A 17,443-nucleotide genomic window follows, 5' to 3' on the forward strand; every position below is an offset into this window, starting at 1 on the left:
TACTTTGAAGAACTATTTCAGTTCATAGAGATTTTAGTTTGTACTTTACAGTTTTTATCTAGCTATTTTCAGAGCTTATCTAAGGGCCTTTACTACTCACTCATGAAAACAAAAATGGTTCAGGCCCTTCGTTGTAGTCCCACAGCATGTTGCTATCATTGCGCTTACCTTCCGCTCTGTAGCTCTTGCTAGACATTGTGGTCTTTGTAAGTTTTAGCTAGATAGCGCATCTTTGTTGCCAGAGCTTTGTACATGAAAAGCTTATTGAATTGACTGTTACTTAGTTATTGTAATATTTTAATTATTACTGAGATTGCCTATGATTTTTTTATGACTTGAGAATCTCTTTAGGAACAGTAGGATTGTGCTTGTACTGACATCAGAGTTACTAAGAAAGAAAAAATATCAAGCTGAAAGACAATACAGTATTACAGACTATACTTTTTAATACCAAATTTTATATAATTGTATTAAATGGCATTGTATATTAAAATGTAGAGCTATATTTTTTACTTGGAAAAATCTTTGTTGAGTTATAATTCATATACTGACATGTCCTGGCCTTAAACTATGTAAGTCATTGTTTTTAGTACATTCACAGAGCAACCATTATCACAATCTAAATTTGATACATTTTCATCACCCTAGAAAGAAATGCCGTGAATATAAGCAGTCACTGCACCCTGAATCAAGTATGAATCTGTTTTTGGCCTGTGATTTGCCTATTCCGGAGCTCATATAAATGGACTCATACAATGTGTGGCCTCTTGTCTAGTTTCTTTCACTTAGCGTAGATATTTTCAAAGCTCATCTGTGTTATTCTATTCCTTTTTATGGCAGAATAAAGTTCCATTATATAGATGCACCACATTTTGTTTGCTAGTTGATAAGTATTTTTATTATTTTTACTTTTTGGCCATTATTAATAACGGCATTCTTTATGTGCAAGTTTTTGTATAGATGTACACGTGTATCTCTTAGGCATATACCTAGTAGTAGAATTGCTGGATTGAATTTAATTGTACTTAACTAAGAAACTTCCAGTCTGTATTCCAAAGAGGCTGGAGTTTTACTTTCCCAACAACGTGTATAATAATTGCATTTTTACTACCTTATTTAGTAACATACTGCCCTGTGTGAAGTGGTACTCTTACTGTGGTTTTGGTGTTTCCTGAGGGACTGATGATGGAGAGCACCTTTTTAATGGCTTATTAGATGTTTGCATATCTTTTCTAGACAAGGTTCTATTCAAACCTTTTGCCTATTTTGGAGATCTTTAGCTTTTTATTTATTGGTTTTTTATTCTGTATATTTTTTTTGGATACAAATTTCTTATGAGATATGTTGGGGGTTTTTTTAACTTTTTTTTTTTTTTTTTTTTTTTGTATTTTAGGGAAGGATCTACAGAGTGTTCAGGGTCTCACTAACTAGATCGGACTTGTAGTGATCGGCCTGTTTACAGCCTCCCAAAAGCTGGGATTATATAAGGCGCACACCACCACACCCAGTCTCAGTTGCTGTCTCTGTGTGCCCTAGGGGTGGGGCCGTTATGCCAGACCTGTGGATCCGACCCCTGTGCCTGTGTGCAGGCGCTTTATTTGTTGAGTTATTTGGCTGGCCCTAGAGATATATTGTTTATGATTTACAAAGGTTTATGATTTTTTCCTATCCTGTGGTGATCTTTTCACTTTATATTGTTCAATATATAAATGCTTTTAATTTTTGTATAGTGTAATTTATACTTTTTTATTTGTACTTGCTAGGTTTTTAAAACGTACCTTTACATCAGAATTATTCTATCTCCTAGTTTCTAAAATGTTAAATTCTAAATCTTAGAAATGTGGCTAGGAGGGCGGAGCACAGTTGTAACCCTAGTACTTTAGAAAACTGAGGCAGGAGTGTCCCAACAAGTCTGAACCCATTCTTGGCAGACCATGCAGCCCAGTGCCAAGGACATATGCACACACGCACACAATTTAGAGTTTGTTTTATTCGTTGGATTTTAAAATTATGGCCTGAGACTAGGAATGCTGGCATATGAACAGCCTATTTGTAGGATTTTTCTTACTAATGAGTCTTTATTAAACAGTCTTTTTAAAGATGTCTCACTTTCAATTTGATACATTATAGAAACTTAAAGTGGAAAATTTTTCTATTTTAGAATCAAGAGTCTTGTAGAAACACTGTGGCTTAGGAGTTATAATTGACAAGCAGAAGCTTAAAAATCATGTCAATAGAGGGTCCTTTCACTTATCACTCTTTTGAGTAAAAGGAATTTTTTGAGTGCAGAAACGTATGTTCTCCTTAATTTTTTTAAACATAACGTATCTATTGCATGAAATTTAAAGAAAGTTAAAATGAGATATAAAGAGGTTAGTTATATTTTAGCTTTTTCACATAATATTTTACATGTCTTTTATTGATTTTTATTTTAAAAGTTGGTATCCTTAATATTAATATTGTGTTTTGTCTTGAATGAACCCACTTATGTTTAAACTGTTCTTTTTTTGTGTGTGTGTTAGTGAGAACTGAATTCAGGACCTTGTGCTTGTGCTTGCCAGGCAGGTGTTTGTGCTGCTGAGCTGTATCTATGGACCTGTTTAACCATCCTTAAATGAGTGAATGTTTCTGTTTTTCCCATTTTGAAAAATAGTGGCTCAGTAAACATTTAAAAATTCATTAGGTAAAGTTCACATTCTTTGCTGAGGATAAATAAGTGGAATTGTAATTAACAAAACAATGTTACAAACATTTTTAAGTGTGCTAATATATATTTGTCTAATTTCTCTCTAAAAAAGGTCATACTAATTTATACATAGAATGGATATATATGTGAGAAAAAAATGTACACACACTTGAGTATTTGTTTTATTAAGCTATTGTAAACACTAATTATTATCACTAAAACATTGCCATTTTGTCTTTTGGCCACTTTGGCCCACCCTGAGGTAGGGCTGGTGTGGCATGTGGTGCCAGGGATCAAACCATGGTCCCTTGCGCCTATCTAAGCTTGCCTAAGTAGGTGCTTTAGACCACTGACTTATCTCGCTGGCCCCATTGCCATTTTTATAGATGAAAGATACTACATTTTTAATTAATATGCTATACAAGAGTAGTGAATTGACCTTTTTTTATTTTGCCATTTACATTTCTTCACACTTTAAAAATTTCGTTTTGTATTCTGTGTCCATATTGTATTATTTTGAAATTATTTCACGGAGAGCCTGGAAGTTAATATATGAATTTGATAAAGGTGTATTTTTTTGCCAAGGCGGGAAGAACCAAAGGATTTCTAAATCATGTTCTGGAATCATTTGATAGAATTAGAAAATAAAAATGAAGGAAGCGGTCTGTTTAAATTATTAGGCAATATGTAACTGGGTATGGCCTATGTATGTGTGTTTATAGTTACTTTTAAAAAATAAATGCAGCTGCACATGATTGTGAATGCCTGTAATCTCAGCACTCAGGAGGGATTACAGACAGGCTCACCAAGAGCTCTAATCCTGCCTGGACTGCATAATGAGTTTAAGGCCAGCCTGTACTACATCGTAAGACCCTGTCTCAATAAACAAAAAGAAACAAGCAAAAGAATGGGAGTTCCCATAAATATTTTTCTGCAGCTTGTTTTTTGTATCTAAAATGTCATAAAAAATATTTATTGATACAGATCTACTTCGTGTTTTTAATCAGCTGTATATTCTATAGTATGTCTTTGTTTTATTTATATGTATCTTATGACTTATTCATATCATATATAGTAATTGCCTGAATATATCTCAAGTACTGTAGAAACTGTAATCATTTATGTAAAATAGCTTATGTTAATTCATGTAATTTTCAGATCTACATAAAACTTGGTGGCATGAGGTAAGGGCCAGGTCTACATCCTGTTTGCCTTCTGTTACACTCGCCTCCTTCAGGACTTTCCCCATTGCTACCATTACAGTGCACAAATTCCACCAGGTACACTGAAGAACCTTCTGAACATAACTTTCTGTCACAATGGTTTTGCTTATTTACCCAACAAGAGTACATACAGTAAAATGAAAGAGGAGGACCAGGGAGAAAGCTGAGTGGCTTCAGCGCCTGCCTGGCAAGCACATGATCCTGAATTCCATTCCCGGTAGCAAAACAAACAAAAATCGCCACTACAAACTAAAGAGTAATACAATTTTTAAAATATGTCACAATTCATTTTGTTACTAATTAGATGCTGCTGTCTTGAGAAAGCAGACCCTTATTTTAGATATTTTGGGGCTGTCTCTTGTACAGTTAAAGTGTGTGGTTCACTTCGTATTTCATGACTTGATCGTTATATTCAGTCAGCTGTATTACTTGGAACCAATTAAGTGACTGATGGCAACACTAGTTTTAGTTAGGACAAAATGAAACTATAAACTAAAGAGTTGGGCTTTTCTTTGTCCCTAATAAACTGATTCTAAAGATTGATTGTAAAAAGCTCTAAAAAGATTGTAGTTGTGAAATGATTTATATAGTCTCAAAGAATTTTATGAAACTTTCTAATTAAATCCTGTATGGTAATAATTGGAACTTTGATATTATAAAACCTGCCGAGGTGACTTTCAGATAAAAGTTATATGTGAAGTGAAATGAATCAGAACCACAAGCTGAAATATATGGTTTCTCTTATATGAGAACTCCAAAGTTTAGATAAAGAGCCAAATACAGTATAGATAATAGTAAGTCTGCTGATAGATATTTTCAGACGGGAAGGGGGCCAAGAGGTAAAGTGGGAGAGGGAAGAGAAAGGGGATGAAAAAGTTAAGCTGTGTGTGTGTACCAGCTCCGCACAAGGAATGGAAACGTTATGTGCAACAAATGTGCTAATAAAAGTTTAAAACTAAAACTAATTTTTTTTTATTTTTTAAAGAGAGTCAAAATAGTAACAAATAGAAATGATACAGTATTTTGCTAAACAAAATGGTAGTGATTTGACAGTAATTAAATTTTTAAAAACTATGCCCTTTAACTCTGTGTATACTTAGATGATTTACCTCCTCATTTGAGATGAATACTCAAGTGGCTTTTCCTTCTTAAGTTTCTGTGTTATTCAGCAGGAGCATGTGGTTTCATGAATTTAGAAACCTAACCCCGAGGTACTAAGAGGACAAGTGTATTTTGCCATCTCTAAAAGTGGTGTCTGTTTACTCTGTTAGTTCCCATTTGAATATTGTTGGATTATGGAATGCTGCTCTGAACACTAGTGGTAAAACACTTTCATGATTTCATTTGTACATCTTCAGATCTAAGATACAGAAACTAAGAATGGTGAGTGTCTGTGGCTGCAGTTCACGGTCATGACTGATCTTTGGATGGTAGCCCTGCCTCTCCTCCATGTCTGTAGATGGCACCCAGAATAAAGTGTGCTTTTTCCGAGTTGTCTGCTAGTCTACTTAAGTTGCACTCAGGTACTGTAATTTGAAAGAATGTTTTCATTGTCAAGGAGAAGACGTGAGGAAGACCAAAATGGAGAAGGGACTTTCTTTATTTGTGAAGGATTACTAAAGGAGTTGTTGATTATATCTAAAATAAAAAACAGACCTGATGGTTTATTGTATATATTTCATGTGAAAACTTCAAAAACTTTGGATATGCTAGTGACTGAAGAAACTGATAAATAGGAGCATATTTCTCTCCCAGAAAAATAACCTTTTAAATGATAAGTTAAATTATTCAAGTACTTGTAAGTGGCTGAAAGTTTGTAATGTACTTGAACTTATTTCTTCTTTTTTATAACGATCTATTCTTTTTACTGTGTGCAGGTGTCTAGGTAGAACACTGTCAACTAGTTTTATTGTGTACGTGTCTGGTGAGCCTGTGATAATTTTATTGCGTATATGACTGATGAGTTTCTAATATGTAAGACAGAACAATTGGGTTTTCAGTGATGTTAATAGTCTTTCACACCTTTGTTTTCAAAAGCTATGTCAGTTATAATTTGCTTTACAGCTTTACAAATACATAACATGTTTGATTTGTATTGCTTTTTCCATGATAGTCAAAGGTTGGAAATAAGAGCACAAGTTGCAGATGCCTTCTTAGCCAAGTTCCAGCTGACTAATGAGGAAATGAGTCTTCTCCGAGGTACACGAGAAGGACCTGTTACTGAGGTACTTACTCTGTGTGAGAATCACTTTAAGGGCAGCAGTTAGAGAGCATGTTACTTTGAATCTTTATTTTGCTATCTGAAAAAAAAAAAATTGAAATATTTTTAAATTGCAGATTAATGTGCATGTTTAAGTATTTTTAATTTTGGGTTTGTTGTTTTTTTCAAAGTTACACATGTATTTTTTTGAAATCAGCACCACACAGCTTATTAAGAAAACTTGTATGACTTCTGTCATTCCTGCCCACCTTTGTCAACCAGTTTCCTGCTTGTTAACTTCTTCTATAAATTCTGTACTGCAGACCTATAATTAAAAAGAATACACTATGACTACCTATATTAGCTACTTACTGCGGATTTCCCACATGAAACGTGATGATTAGGCCTCTTACCTCCTTTCCCCACTGTGACACAAACAAGACACGCGTGCATCTGCTTCTTCCTTTGCAGTATGGTTGTGCCACATTCTGCATTTTCATCACAGTGGTATTACGTTGATAATGTGTTTTTTTAATAAAAATAACTGTCTTTTCTGGAATTCGAAATTATCTTTTTATGTAAATTTTTAGGTTATCACATTCTTTGAAAACTGATAGGATTATAAACTTTTGTAAATGCTAAACAAAGTTATTCTGCTTCCCACCTCTTTTTCTTTCCTTCCTCTTACCTTTCCTCCCTTTCTTTTTGCCTTTACCTCACTCCCTTCCTTCTTGCCCTTCCCAGAAAACATATAGCTGTCCCAGAAAGGAGTCTTTTGGTTTCTTAACTGAGGGGAGGCATATAAGTCTATTGTTGTCATTCTGTCAGCCAATTGTCAGCTTGTTAACCTCTCAGGGGGACCGGGGGGTTCTTGAGGTGTGCTGGGATCTCTGTGAACATCACTTGCTGGTTTTGTATGTAGCATCTGAAACAAGGGCTCCAACACATTTTTGTAAAGAAAAATAAAACCCAGTGGTCAGTTCAGAATCATTTAATTTGTCTGTTTAGTGAGAATTTTTTATACGTTTAACTTTGCATTCTATTCTTGGCTGAGAGGCAAAAACAGGTATACAGCACATAAGTATCTTCAGTGCTAAGAATACCATGCTGAAATCGTAAAATATGTATTACGTAGTGTATGCTTCTTCATTGCCTATATTCACACGTCTCTTACTAGACCGTATCCTGGTGGAAAACATAAATTTGTATGTTTATAAATCTTGTGTCCTGGCAATTAGCATATTATTTGGCACATAATTGGCATTAAATTAATATACATCTTAAATGCTTATACCATTTATAAAAACCTGAAGAAAGTTGAGATCAGTACAGGAAGACTACTAGCATAGGTGAAACTCTGTTTTTGTAATGATCTGTAATTGAGAATACTGTAATTTTTCCTAGAAGCATAAACATTTTCAAGTCACATTTTTAATTTTAAAGGATTTTTTCAAGGCCTTGGGAAGAGTAAAACAGATTCATAATGATGTCAAAGTACTTTTGCGTACAAACCAACAAACAGCAGGGTAAGTAACTATTTATTGAGCTGATTGCATTGTTCTTTGTATTATATACAAAATTTTTAGCTATTCTCAGGGGCTTTTTTGGTTTTTGTTTCTGAGACAAAGTCTCACTGTGTAGTGCAAGCTGGCCTTGAGCTCACTGTGTGAGGTGTTTGAATTTGCATCAGTCCTCCTACTTCAGCTTTCCAACTGCTAGGATTGCAGGCATGAACCTCCCCGTCTGGGCAGGTAGTCTAGGTTCGTTTTGACACTCTGTGACATTTTGTGAAATGGAAGTAGATCTTTATTTTTCTTTAGAAGAGGGGAATTTTTTTTTTTTTTTGAACTTTTATTTCTTTGGTTTTTGGCAGTATTGGGGATCAAACTTGGGACCTTGTGCTTGCCAGACAGGTGCTCATGCTGCTGAACTATAATCCCTGGCCCATGTTTCTCCTTATTATTATTTTTTTTGGCCATAATTTTATTGATAAACAAATAGCAATGAGACAGTTTCAAATCAAATCGATAGGACAGTTTCAATAATTAACACACTGCATACATTTTTCTTAGTGGTTAATTGCTGTACCAGATGCAAACCTGACATCCCATGTACAAACACCATTAGAACAAATCATTCTATTCATTAAGAGAATGTAACTATATATCTATCCCAACCTCTCTGAATACACAGATACAAAATGGACATTCATCTGTATACCTTTTTTTTGTTAAATTCCGTTATTTGAATATTATAGGTGTGTAAACTCAGCAAAACATTCCAAAAGAGTCCAGCAGCCCACACTAGTATTGGATCTTCCGCTTCACTGGCATTGTCACAAATTGATGACCTGAGTCCCCCCACAGCTCAGTATAACAGCATGGCTTTACTTCTTGTATTTCGTTTTTATACTTTTCTTCTGAATGGTTAAGACCAAGGTAAAGCAGGACCTATGCAACAAGAGTTGTATCTTTGGGTCTGATAAGGTCTGTGAAATCCCCTCAGGGTTTATCCTGAGATCCTGTACCTCAGATTGTAGAACCGTTGTCAGTGTCAGTCATGTGAATGAGTCACAGCCATTGCTTGGCCAAAGAAGAGGGGAATGTTGTACTGTGACGTGTTTACACTAAAATAGCAGTTGATAAGCAAGTGATGGAATTAAAATTTGACATGTATTTAATTGCCAAAAAAACTGGAAAGTCATGATAAAATGATAAAATTAAATATTGAAGAGCCAAATCATTATGTAATTAAGTAAAAATAGTTAAGTGCTTAGCTCTAGCTAGTGACTAGAAATTTAAAATATAATAAATATTTATTTTTTTAGTTTAGAAATTATGGAACAGATGGCTTTACTTCAAGAAACAGCTTATGAAAGACTTTATCGATGGGCTCAAAGTAAGTGATTTTTTTCATGTTGTCTAATTTTGTGAAAACAAATACTTGATTTTTAAAATTTCTCTTGGCCTTTGTTTGATATATTTTGATTATAAAAAGCAAACTACATTTGAGCTTTCTTTGTGCCTGCATCATGATCATTTATTACAGTCAGGCGGTATACTTGATGAAAGATGAGAATACAGACAGTTTCTGTCCTGGATTTTCTTAAATTTGTTGGTATATCTCAGTATTTACATAACTATGAAGTTGTAAATGGTGAGTTTGAGTTGTCTCTTTTCACTGTAACAAGTTGCTACAAACTTAATAACTTACAGTAACACATTTATTGTGATAGGATTCTGTAGGTCAGATGTCAAACATGGAGGGTCTCACTGTGCTGAAATCAGTGTTGGCAGGGCTGTAGGATTCTAAGGGACAGTCCATCTCCTTACTCATTCTGTTGGTTGGTACCATTGCATTCCTTGCATTTGTAGGGTTGAGGTCTCATTTTCTTGCCAGCTGTCATTGTGCATTTTTCTCAGTTTCTAGAAGCTTCCTTATTCTTTGGCTTATGACCTCTTCTTTCAGCCGCAAAACCAGCCAAGACAGATCACAACCATCTCTAGCTTTGAACTTTTGTTCCTCTTATCTCTTACCTGTCTCTGACATATACTTCTGCCAGCGTCTTCAACTTCAGGACTGTGTGACTATCTTTGCACTTGAGTAAGATTTGTCCCTGCAAAGTCTCTTTTGCCAGAAGATAATGTGTTCTCAGGTTCCAAGGATTAGAATGTGGGTAACTTTGTAGGTCATTATTTTGATGGTCATAAATGCTTTACTTACTGTTGTTTTAAAATGTTTCAGTGAACTGTTTACACAGTGTTAAAACCAGAGAAAACACTCCAAAAGAGTAATAAGTGGAATAATGGAATAGGAACACGTGGTATTTTACTGCATGTTGACAACTGACTGTTGGAAGGTGTTGGCATTAAATCCAATTAACTAGTTATACGTATACTTGACATATGTATATTACATACCTATAGTGCTACTATACTGGCTGAATTACCACACTGGACTAGGTTACTTACTGTTTATCTCTGTCTCTTGTATTGTTTACCATTCACTCACATCTCTTGTCTAACTCTCTTTCTGCCCAAATCTTCCCTCAGTCTTCCAAGTTGAATGTCCTCTATCATAGATTTTACATCTTCCTGAAACTGTGACTATAGAATTTCGCAGTAAATTCTCATTTCTTGATACTACCCACTGGAAGCATTTACTTAGCATCTGGTGGTATGCTGCTCTCATTGTTCAGTAGCTCTTCGTGGTGTATTTGTTATATTTGTAGTTAAATTATACTTTCCCAAAGCCAAGGATGTCATCTCAAATTTTATTCTATTTCCCCACCATCTCACAGAGTTGATTGATTTACTCCAAACTGTAATCTTGCAATAAAATACTACAAATCTGGAGCATACCTGTAACATGTGGCCCTGTAAAGTTTTATAATTACTTAAGCTTAAACTTTTACTTTGGTTGATAGCATTTAGGTTTTGTTTCCTGTGTTCTCTGTTTTTCTAAGTATTTTTTTCATGAGAAAGTTTGCTGATGAATTTAGACTTCTAGAATACAGTAGATGAATAAAGACCTTATTTTATCTTCACAGATGCTATTATGTTAATTATTTTTTAGGTGAATGTAGAACGCTAACACAAGAGTCATGCGATGTATCTCCTGTATTAACTCAGGCAATGGAAGCCCTACAGGATAGACCTGTCTTATATAAGTAAGAAATTCTACTTTTTCTTTGATGTAATAGTTTGGGTAATCAAAATGTGTAGTGATATTTTGATCTCATGTATCACTGGAGCATTTGGTTAGTTGGATGTTATGTGCTGTAGAACAGACTACAGAGGGCAAGACCAAGGTAGTTTTGTAACTAGTTTATTGAGACCAAATGGTGTGCCCAGTCTGCATGTCATTCAGTCCCTTCGAACTGTAACTCTCTAAAACTCAAGTGTAACCCTGCCCTAGAGAGAAGGCAGGTACAGGGACTGTGAGTTACTATTACCCAGAGATGAAAAAGCATATTTAGAATCTGAGCTCCTTCAATAGGATGCAAGAAAAGAGTCCCTATCTTCAGTCTTCTAAGTTATACTAACCAAGAACTCAGTTATAATATTTAGGATAAGAATCCTGTGTATTTTAACTTGAGTTTTTAAATTATTCTTAATTTTATTATTATTGAATCAAAAGTAAATGTTCTTACAAAAATGCCTGGAGTAGTATGAAAGTAGACTATAAGGGAACTAGGAGTTATTGATAATTCAGTGAAGGGCCAGCAGAATTAGCCATTTATTTCCAGTAGGTTCATCTTTCAGAGAGGCTTCTTGAGCTATTTTTAGAGGGTTTCCCCTTTTGATTGAGCATTACTTATTCTGTAATAAAGTTACAGAACAGAAATTATAGGACAACTATGTAAAATAATAACTGACAGTAACTGCTGCCTAATTAATATTTAACTCTATATTAGAAACTTTTCTAAGTGCCAGAGACACAACATCAGAAGAACTGCCCTCAAACTACTGCATTATTTTATGGAACCAGACAGATTTTCTAAGTGAACGGATTTAGATGGAGTATATTAATTGCTGGTCTAGAAGTCTTATCCGAAGTACTGTGTGGCTCGTATATTGTTTAGTGGAAAGAGATGAACATTATGGAACATATTTTAAGGGATATATGTATAAAGTGAGTTTCTGAAGGTGAATGACCTTTTTCCTGGACAAAGAAGACAGAGTGGGTTGTAGGGTAGCAGATCAAAAATGCAGATTGAATGAACTGTTTTGAACTGGAATGCAAAGGCGCTCACTGGCTATCGTGTGGGCGGCAAAGGTGGGATTTTAGTAGTCACAAGTATTGTGCATGTCCATTTCATAAGGTGATGTTGACAGCTGGCCAGCACCCTGACAGTTTATTTCTACTTTGAAATTTCTTTCTCAGGGTTTTCACTTTAACATATTGGTATTGATTATGAGTCTTTCAGTACTTCAAGCATTTGGTGTTTGATTTTTAACCAAGTATTACATTATGTGTGAAATTCTTGTTCAAAGGATATTTTTTAATCTTCTCTTTATAAATGTCTTTGTGTGTTTGGGCACCTAAAAAGGACAGCTGGCTCCTGCTAGTGCATTTTTACTGTGTTACGATATTGATATCTTTTTATTAAACATTAATTGCACATAGTGATGAGCTTTGCTGTGATCTTTCCGTGTGTCACGCAGCACGCACCCTCCCCTCTTCGTGCGCACCCTGTCTCTCCTGCCGGTGTCCTTCCCAGCTCCAGGTCCTTACCTTCTCTCTCGCAGGTTAACCTTTCTTTTTTCCACATGAGGAGAAAGCATGCTTGTCTGTGTCTGCATCATTTCACTCCACATGGTGTCCAGTTCTGTTCATCTTGCTGCAGATGACAAGCTTTCATTCTGCATGACTTCATGATACACCACTGTGCATGTGTACTGCATCTTCACTCATCTGTTGATGGGCGCTTTGTCCTGCTTCCATATCTTAGCATTGTGAATAGAGCCTTCGTGTACACAGACATGCAAGCATCCCTTTGCTGTGTCAGCTTCATTTCCTTGGGGTATAGACTCAAGGGAGGGATGCTGGGTTGCGCTGTAAATCTGTATTTAGTTTTTGAGGCTTCTTTATACTGCCTCACATAATGCTTCTATTAATTTACATTCCTACCAAGAGTGCATAAAAACTCCTTTTCTTCCACATGCTCATCAGCATTTTTTTTTATAATAGCCCTTTTAACTGGGATGAGACAGCATGTCATTATGTTATGACTCTTGATCAACATTGGGAAGGAAGCAGATGGTGAATTTTTGAGGTGGACTTTGAGGCAGGTCTAATGAGCCTTTGACCCTATCTAAGCATCAGTTTCATTAGCTGCAAAATGAGAATAGTGCCTCCCTTGCAGGGCTGTAAGGTTAAATTGTATCATTCACCTAAGATGAAGGATGATGTTTGAGGTATACTAATTTTTTGTATTTTATTAAAAGAGGAGATCAAAATGCTGTCAACTAAGTAGATGTATGTTTAAGGACTATGTGATAACTAGAATAAATACACAAATGACAAAGAACGAAGAAGCAAATAGACAAAAGGTATGTGCCTGGAAACAGACAATAGTAGCAACTTGAAAGATTTTAAGAGATATTTGGAAGTTGAGTGGTAAGGTAGTCTTTTTTTAAGACCAGCTGATTAGGATATAGTGAATGCTAAAAAAGGGAAGGCAAATAAAGAAAATTTGCCTTTTCTTCAGTAATCATCAACTGTTAGGTGGTAGTTTCATTAAATTTAGGAAAAGTTGATGTTTCATGTTAACCACCAGATGGCACTATGTGAACTTTATTTAATAATTCTAAAGTGTGCAAAAGCATCACTGTTCCTTATATCTAGTATGTGTAGGTGTATATGCAGGAATATGTCCGTTATTGAACCTTTGGGGAAAATAGCTTAACTCACTTTTTTTTCAGTAGTATATGACTGTAATAATGTATCGTTTTGAGTACCGAAAATTCTTTAAAAAGAAATTTATTATAAGTAGAAATGAAAAAGTATTGCTTTCTTTGTTTTGGAAAACCCTCATAACAAGTGATTTCATGATTTTTTATTTGTAAAATGCGATTTTTCATCATTATTTATGTATTTTTGTTGCATTGTTTATATTCTTTGGATCTTCATCTTTACAAGGGGGGGAGGCAAAAAAAGAGAGCTACATCTTTAAATTTTGTCCTTCGTTGGTAGACAAGTTTTCCTTTGACTCTGCAAAAGATGTTTTATGTGTAACAGATACGACTGAAGAGTCTCGTGATTTGTGGTATTTTGCTTAAACTATATTTGTTCTGCAGTAGTGTTAACATTAATGTTTACTGATATTTCATGTTGTTTTACAGATTAAATCTCAGAGTTTACCTGTTTTAACAAACTCCTCAGCCCAATTTAAAATACAAGTGGATTCAATTATTGCTGATGTCACACTGCTCCCCGTGAGCAGTCCCCGTAGCAGAAATTCTGTTGTTTCTGTTTACAGTGAACTAATCTTGGGAAAGATTAGTTTTACATATGTGTTTTTATTTATTATTTTTTGTATTTTAGGGAAGAGTCTACAGCGTGTTCAGGGTCTCACAACTAGATTGGACTTGTAGTGATCCGCCTGTTTACAGCTTCCCAAGAGCTGGGAGGTGTGCGCCACCATGCCGAGTCTCAAGTTTTATATATTTAAAAAGTTAAAAGTTTCTGAATGTCTCACTGTGATAACATCTGATAATAACTATATTTTATACAGTTAAGTTGTCATTTAAGAGAAAGCCTTTTTAAGTGAAAACAAACACATGCAAAAAGAACCACAGAGTAATTAATAGTGAACAGTCCTCAGAAAAGGTTCGGATTCCTAAGACTAGTTATTTGTCACTGCTTTATACTGTTACTGTTAGTTGGAAGTAACCAGTCTACCAACTTTCCCAGCTTTAACAAAATGTGATTTTCATGAAATCAGCAGTATGTTAAACTAGATAGTTCTTCTGGAAATATTTGGGGATGTTTGGTTAGTTTTATTTGTATGTTGGTTAGTGAAATAAATTTTAATATGTAGTCTGGTAGAATAGTGTTTAAGGATTTAATAAGGGGTATAAAATCTGCTGACTTTAGGGTACTAAATTCTTTTTCTTGTGTACTTTAAGCATTGAGTTTTAATTGGAGCATGGTAATAGGGACTAGAAAGCAGCTCAGCCTCGTGAGAGGCAGTTCTTGGCAGCTCCAGGCCACCCTTATAAAGTACATCCCAAAGTAGCTTGTCTGCCAGCTCAGAGCTTTCCCTCCCTGCCCAATCCTTTACCATAGAATGGTTTTTCCTGTTTTCAGTTATAGTAGATTATTTATAGTTCAAAAGAAAAAAATGTTGGCTGTATCTACATAGTAAATTTATGGAATGTCGAATGTGTCTTCATATTGGACTCAGAATAAGATTTTAAAAATAACAATTTTGGAGGCAAATTTCGGTAGCAAGTAATATTATTATAAGGAGAATGCTTTCACATAGAGGTGTTACTTTTTTTTTAATCTCAGAGTTCTCATTATAACCATTCTGGGAACCAGGTATATGACTTCCTGTAAAGTCATCAAGTATCATGTTGTGGGTCACAAGGATACTCAGTCATTCAGGATTCCTACTTGTTTCAATTACGTTTCTCTTGTTGCTGGGACAAAATACCCGACATCCAAAATAAAGGAAGGAAAGGTTTATTTAGCTCATAGTCAGTGGCGGTTTCAGTCCATACTCAGCTGGCTCCAAGGCAGAGCGCCACATGGTGGCACGCAGCAGCCATTCATGGTGGTGGCAAAGAGCAAAAGGAAAAGGAATGGTAGCAGCTCTGGCAGCTAGCTCCAGCCTTTCTCCCCTCCTTACATTGTAATGCAAAGTATCTGCCCCAGGGTACTCACCCCTTAAATCCAGCACTGGATCCCAGCACTGGATCCCAGCACTGGATCAGGAATCAATCACAAACTCCAGAAGCTGTCCCATGACTGCATGAGGCTTTGAGGGGTCAGCTAGACACAAATCATTATGCTACCTTAGCTTTTTTTTTTTTTTTTTTTTTTTTAATAATCTTTAGTAAAGCCACTGCTCTGCCCTTTGCTGCTGTTGCCACTCTTTCATCCCCAGTCCCAGCATTTTTTTTCTTAGGAGAAGTAAAAATTGTGTATCTTTAGATTGGGTTTTTCAGTATCCTCAGCTTATCTTGTGATTTTTTAATTTAATTTATAAGTAGTATAGTTCAACAGATCACTGAAAGAAGTTCTAAATATCTTGCTTATCTTAAAAGTCACATGGGGAATAGTCTGATAACCTTTAGGAAAAAAATCAGCTGTCTGTCATATAACCTGTTTCTTATAGGTATACCTTAGATGAATTTGGAACAGCCAGACGAAGTACAGTTGTCCGAGGGTTTATCGATGCCCTTACAAGAGGAGGCCCAGGAGGTACACCTAGACCAATTGAAATGCACTCCCATGACCCCTTGAGGTATAGTAATCACACTCTACTACAGACTGTGAAGGGGTTTCTGAAGATATCTGTACTAATCCATAGCTGTTGTTAGGTATGTGGGAGATATGTTGGCGTGGCTCCATCAAGCTACTGCTTCTGAAAAGGAACACCTTGAGGCCTTCTTAAAGCGTGTAACTGCACCAGGTGGGTGCGCTGATTGTTATTGCTGCGCCTAAACAGAAAATAAAGCTTTTCTCTTTCTGTTCTTGTTGCCACCTTCTTCACTGAGATAAACACTTCACACCTGGATGGTACAATAAACACCCTCATTCATCTTGCTCTTGCTAGATCGCCCTTGTTCTGTTAATAGACTTTCTCCCCCATCCTGTTTGCCTTTCACTTAACTGTTCAGTTTTATAGTGGACCTTTTACCTTCCATATCAAGCCTACACTCCTCTGCTTCACTGGTAAACATTCTGGAGTGTCTGGCATACATTGTCTCAGATCTACAATGTGGCACTTTAAATGTAAAAATTGATAATATCTTCATTTTATCTGTGAATAAACAAGCTGAGTGACTTGCTTACAGTCATTAAGTTGCTAATTCTTTTATTCCTACTACTCAGCCTCTTTTAAAAAAAATAATTATTTGTACTAAACATACTTAAAATTTTTGTCTTCGTTTCAGGGGAGAGCAATAACTACATTTGAGAGGTGCTGATTCTTATCTATGAAATTTCAAATCTTCTGAGTTGTAGCTGTAGAAGAGGACTGTTTCAGAGCTTGAGGGATTAGTGTATAATAAAAAAATGTTCTGTCTTTAATGGGCGTGAGATGATACTGTCCCTGGTGTCCCTTGACTTGCGCTGTCCAGCCTCACAGCACAGTGGTTCTTCACGTGATCTGTGGGAGGCCAAGTGCAAATCCATAGTAACTCATAATCTCATAGAATTGAGCTCTTCAGCATATAGTATAGAGTGGAAAAAGTTAGCATTTTAACAGATTACCTTATTAAAAGAATATTTTTCTTTAAAGATGTTTTAGAAAATCATCTGTGAAAGATTAAGAGAGGTGGCATTGGATAAAATAGGTTACTCTGTTGCATTGACATAAATCATTTGGGGTTCAGTTTCTACCAATGTAAAAATGAAGATGGTTACAAGTAGTAAATGTCAAATACACAGTACCGTATTTAGGCAGGGTCAGTTTTTTCCTTTGGATTGCAGGATGCATGCTCTGTATTAATATCTTACAAAAGGGATGAGTAAAACAAATGTGAACACATCTTCACATTTCTATCTGTCTGTCGATCTATCGATCTGTTCATCTATCTGTCTGTCTGTCTGTCTTTCTATCTGGTACAGGATCTTGCTAAGCAGCTCGGACTCATAGTA

General features: G+C 35.6%; 1 protein-coding gene across 2 annotated transcripts in view; it reads left to right on the forward strand.

Moving 5' to 3' along the window:
- Positions 1–17,443, forward strand: part of Cog6 (component of oligomeric golgi complex 6) — a 70,484-nt gene that overhangs the window by 21,810 nt on the left and 31,231 nt on the right. For both annotated transcript variants that reach the window (XM_004645047.2, XM_023705286.1), the window contains exons 5-10: positions 6,023–6,134; positions 7,553–7,635; positions 8,937–9,007; positions 10,685–10,778; positions 15,957–16,085; positions 16,162–16,253. In XM_004645047.2, the coding sequence (XP_004645104.1) occupies positions 6,023–6,134; positions 7,553–7,635; positions 8,937–9,007; positions 10,685–10,778; positions 15,957–16,085; positions 16,162–16,253 (581 nt within the window). The remainder of the gene's footprint in view (positions 1–6,022; positions 6,135–7,552; positions 7,636–8,936; positions 9,008–10,684; positions 10,779–15,956; positions 16,086–16,161; positions 16,254–17,443) is intronic.

This window comes from Octodon degus, unplaced genomic scaffold, assembly GCF_000260255.1.
Source record: "Octodon degus isolate 3935 unplaced genomic scaffold, OctDeg1.0 scaffold00216, whole genome shotgun sequence".
Taxonomy (NCBI): Eukaryota; Metazoa; Chordata; class Mammalia; order Rodentia; family Octodontidae; genus Octodon; species Octodon degus.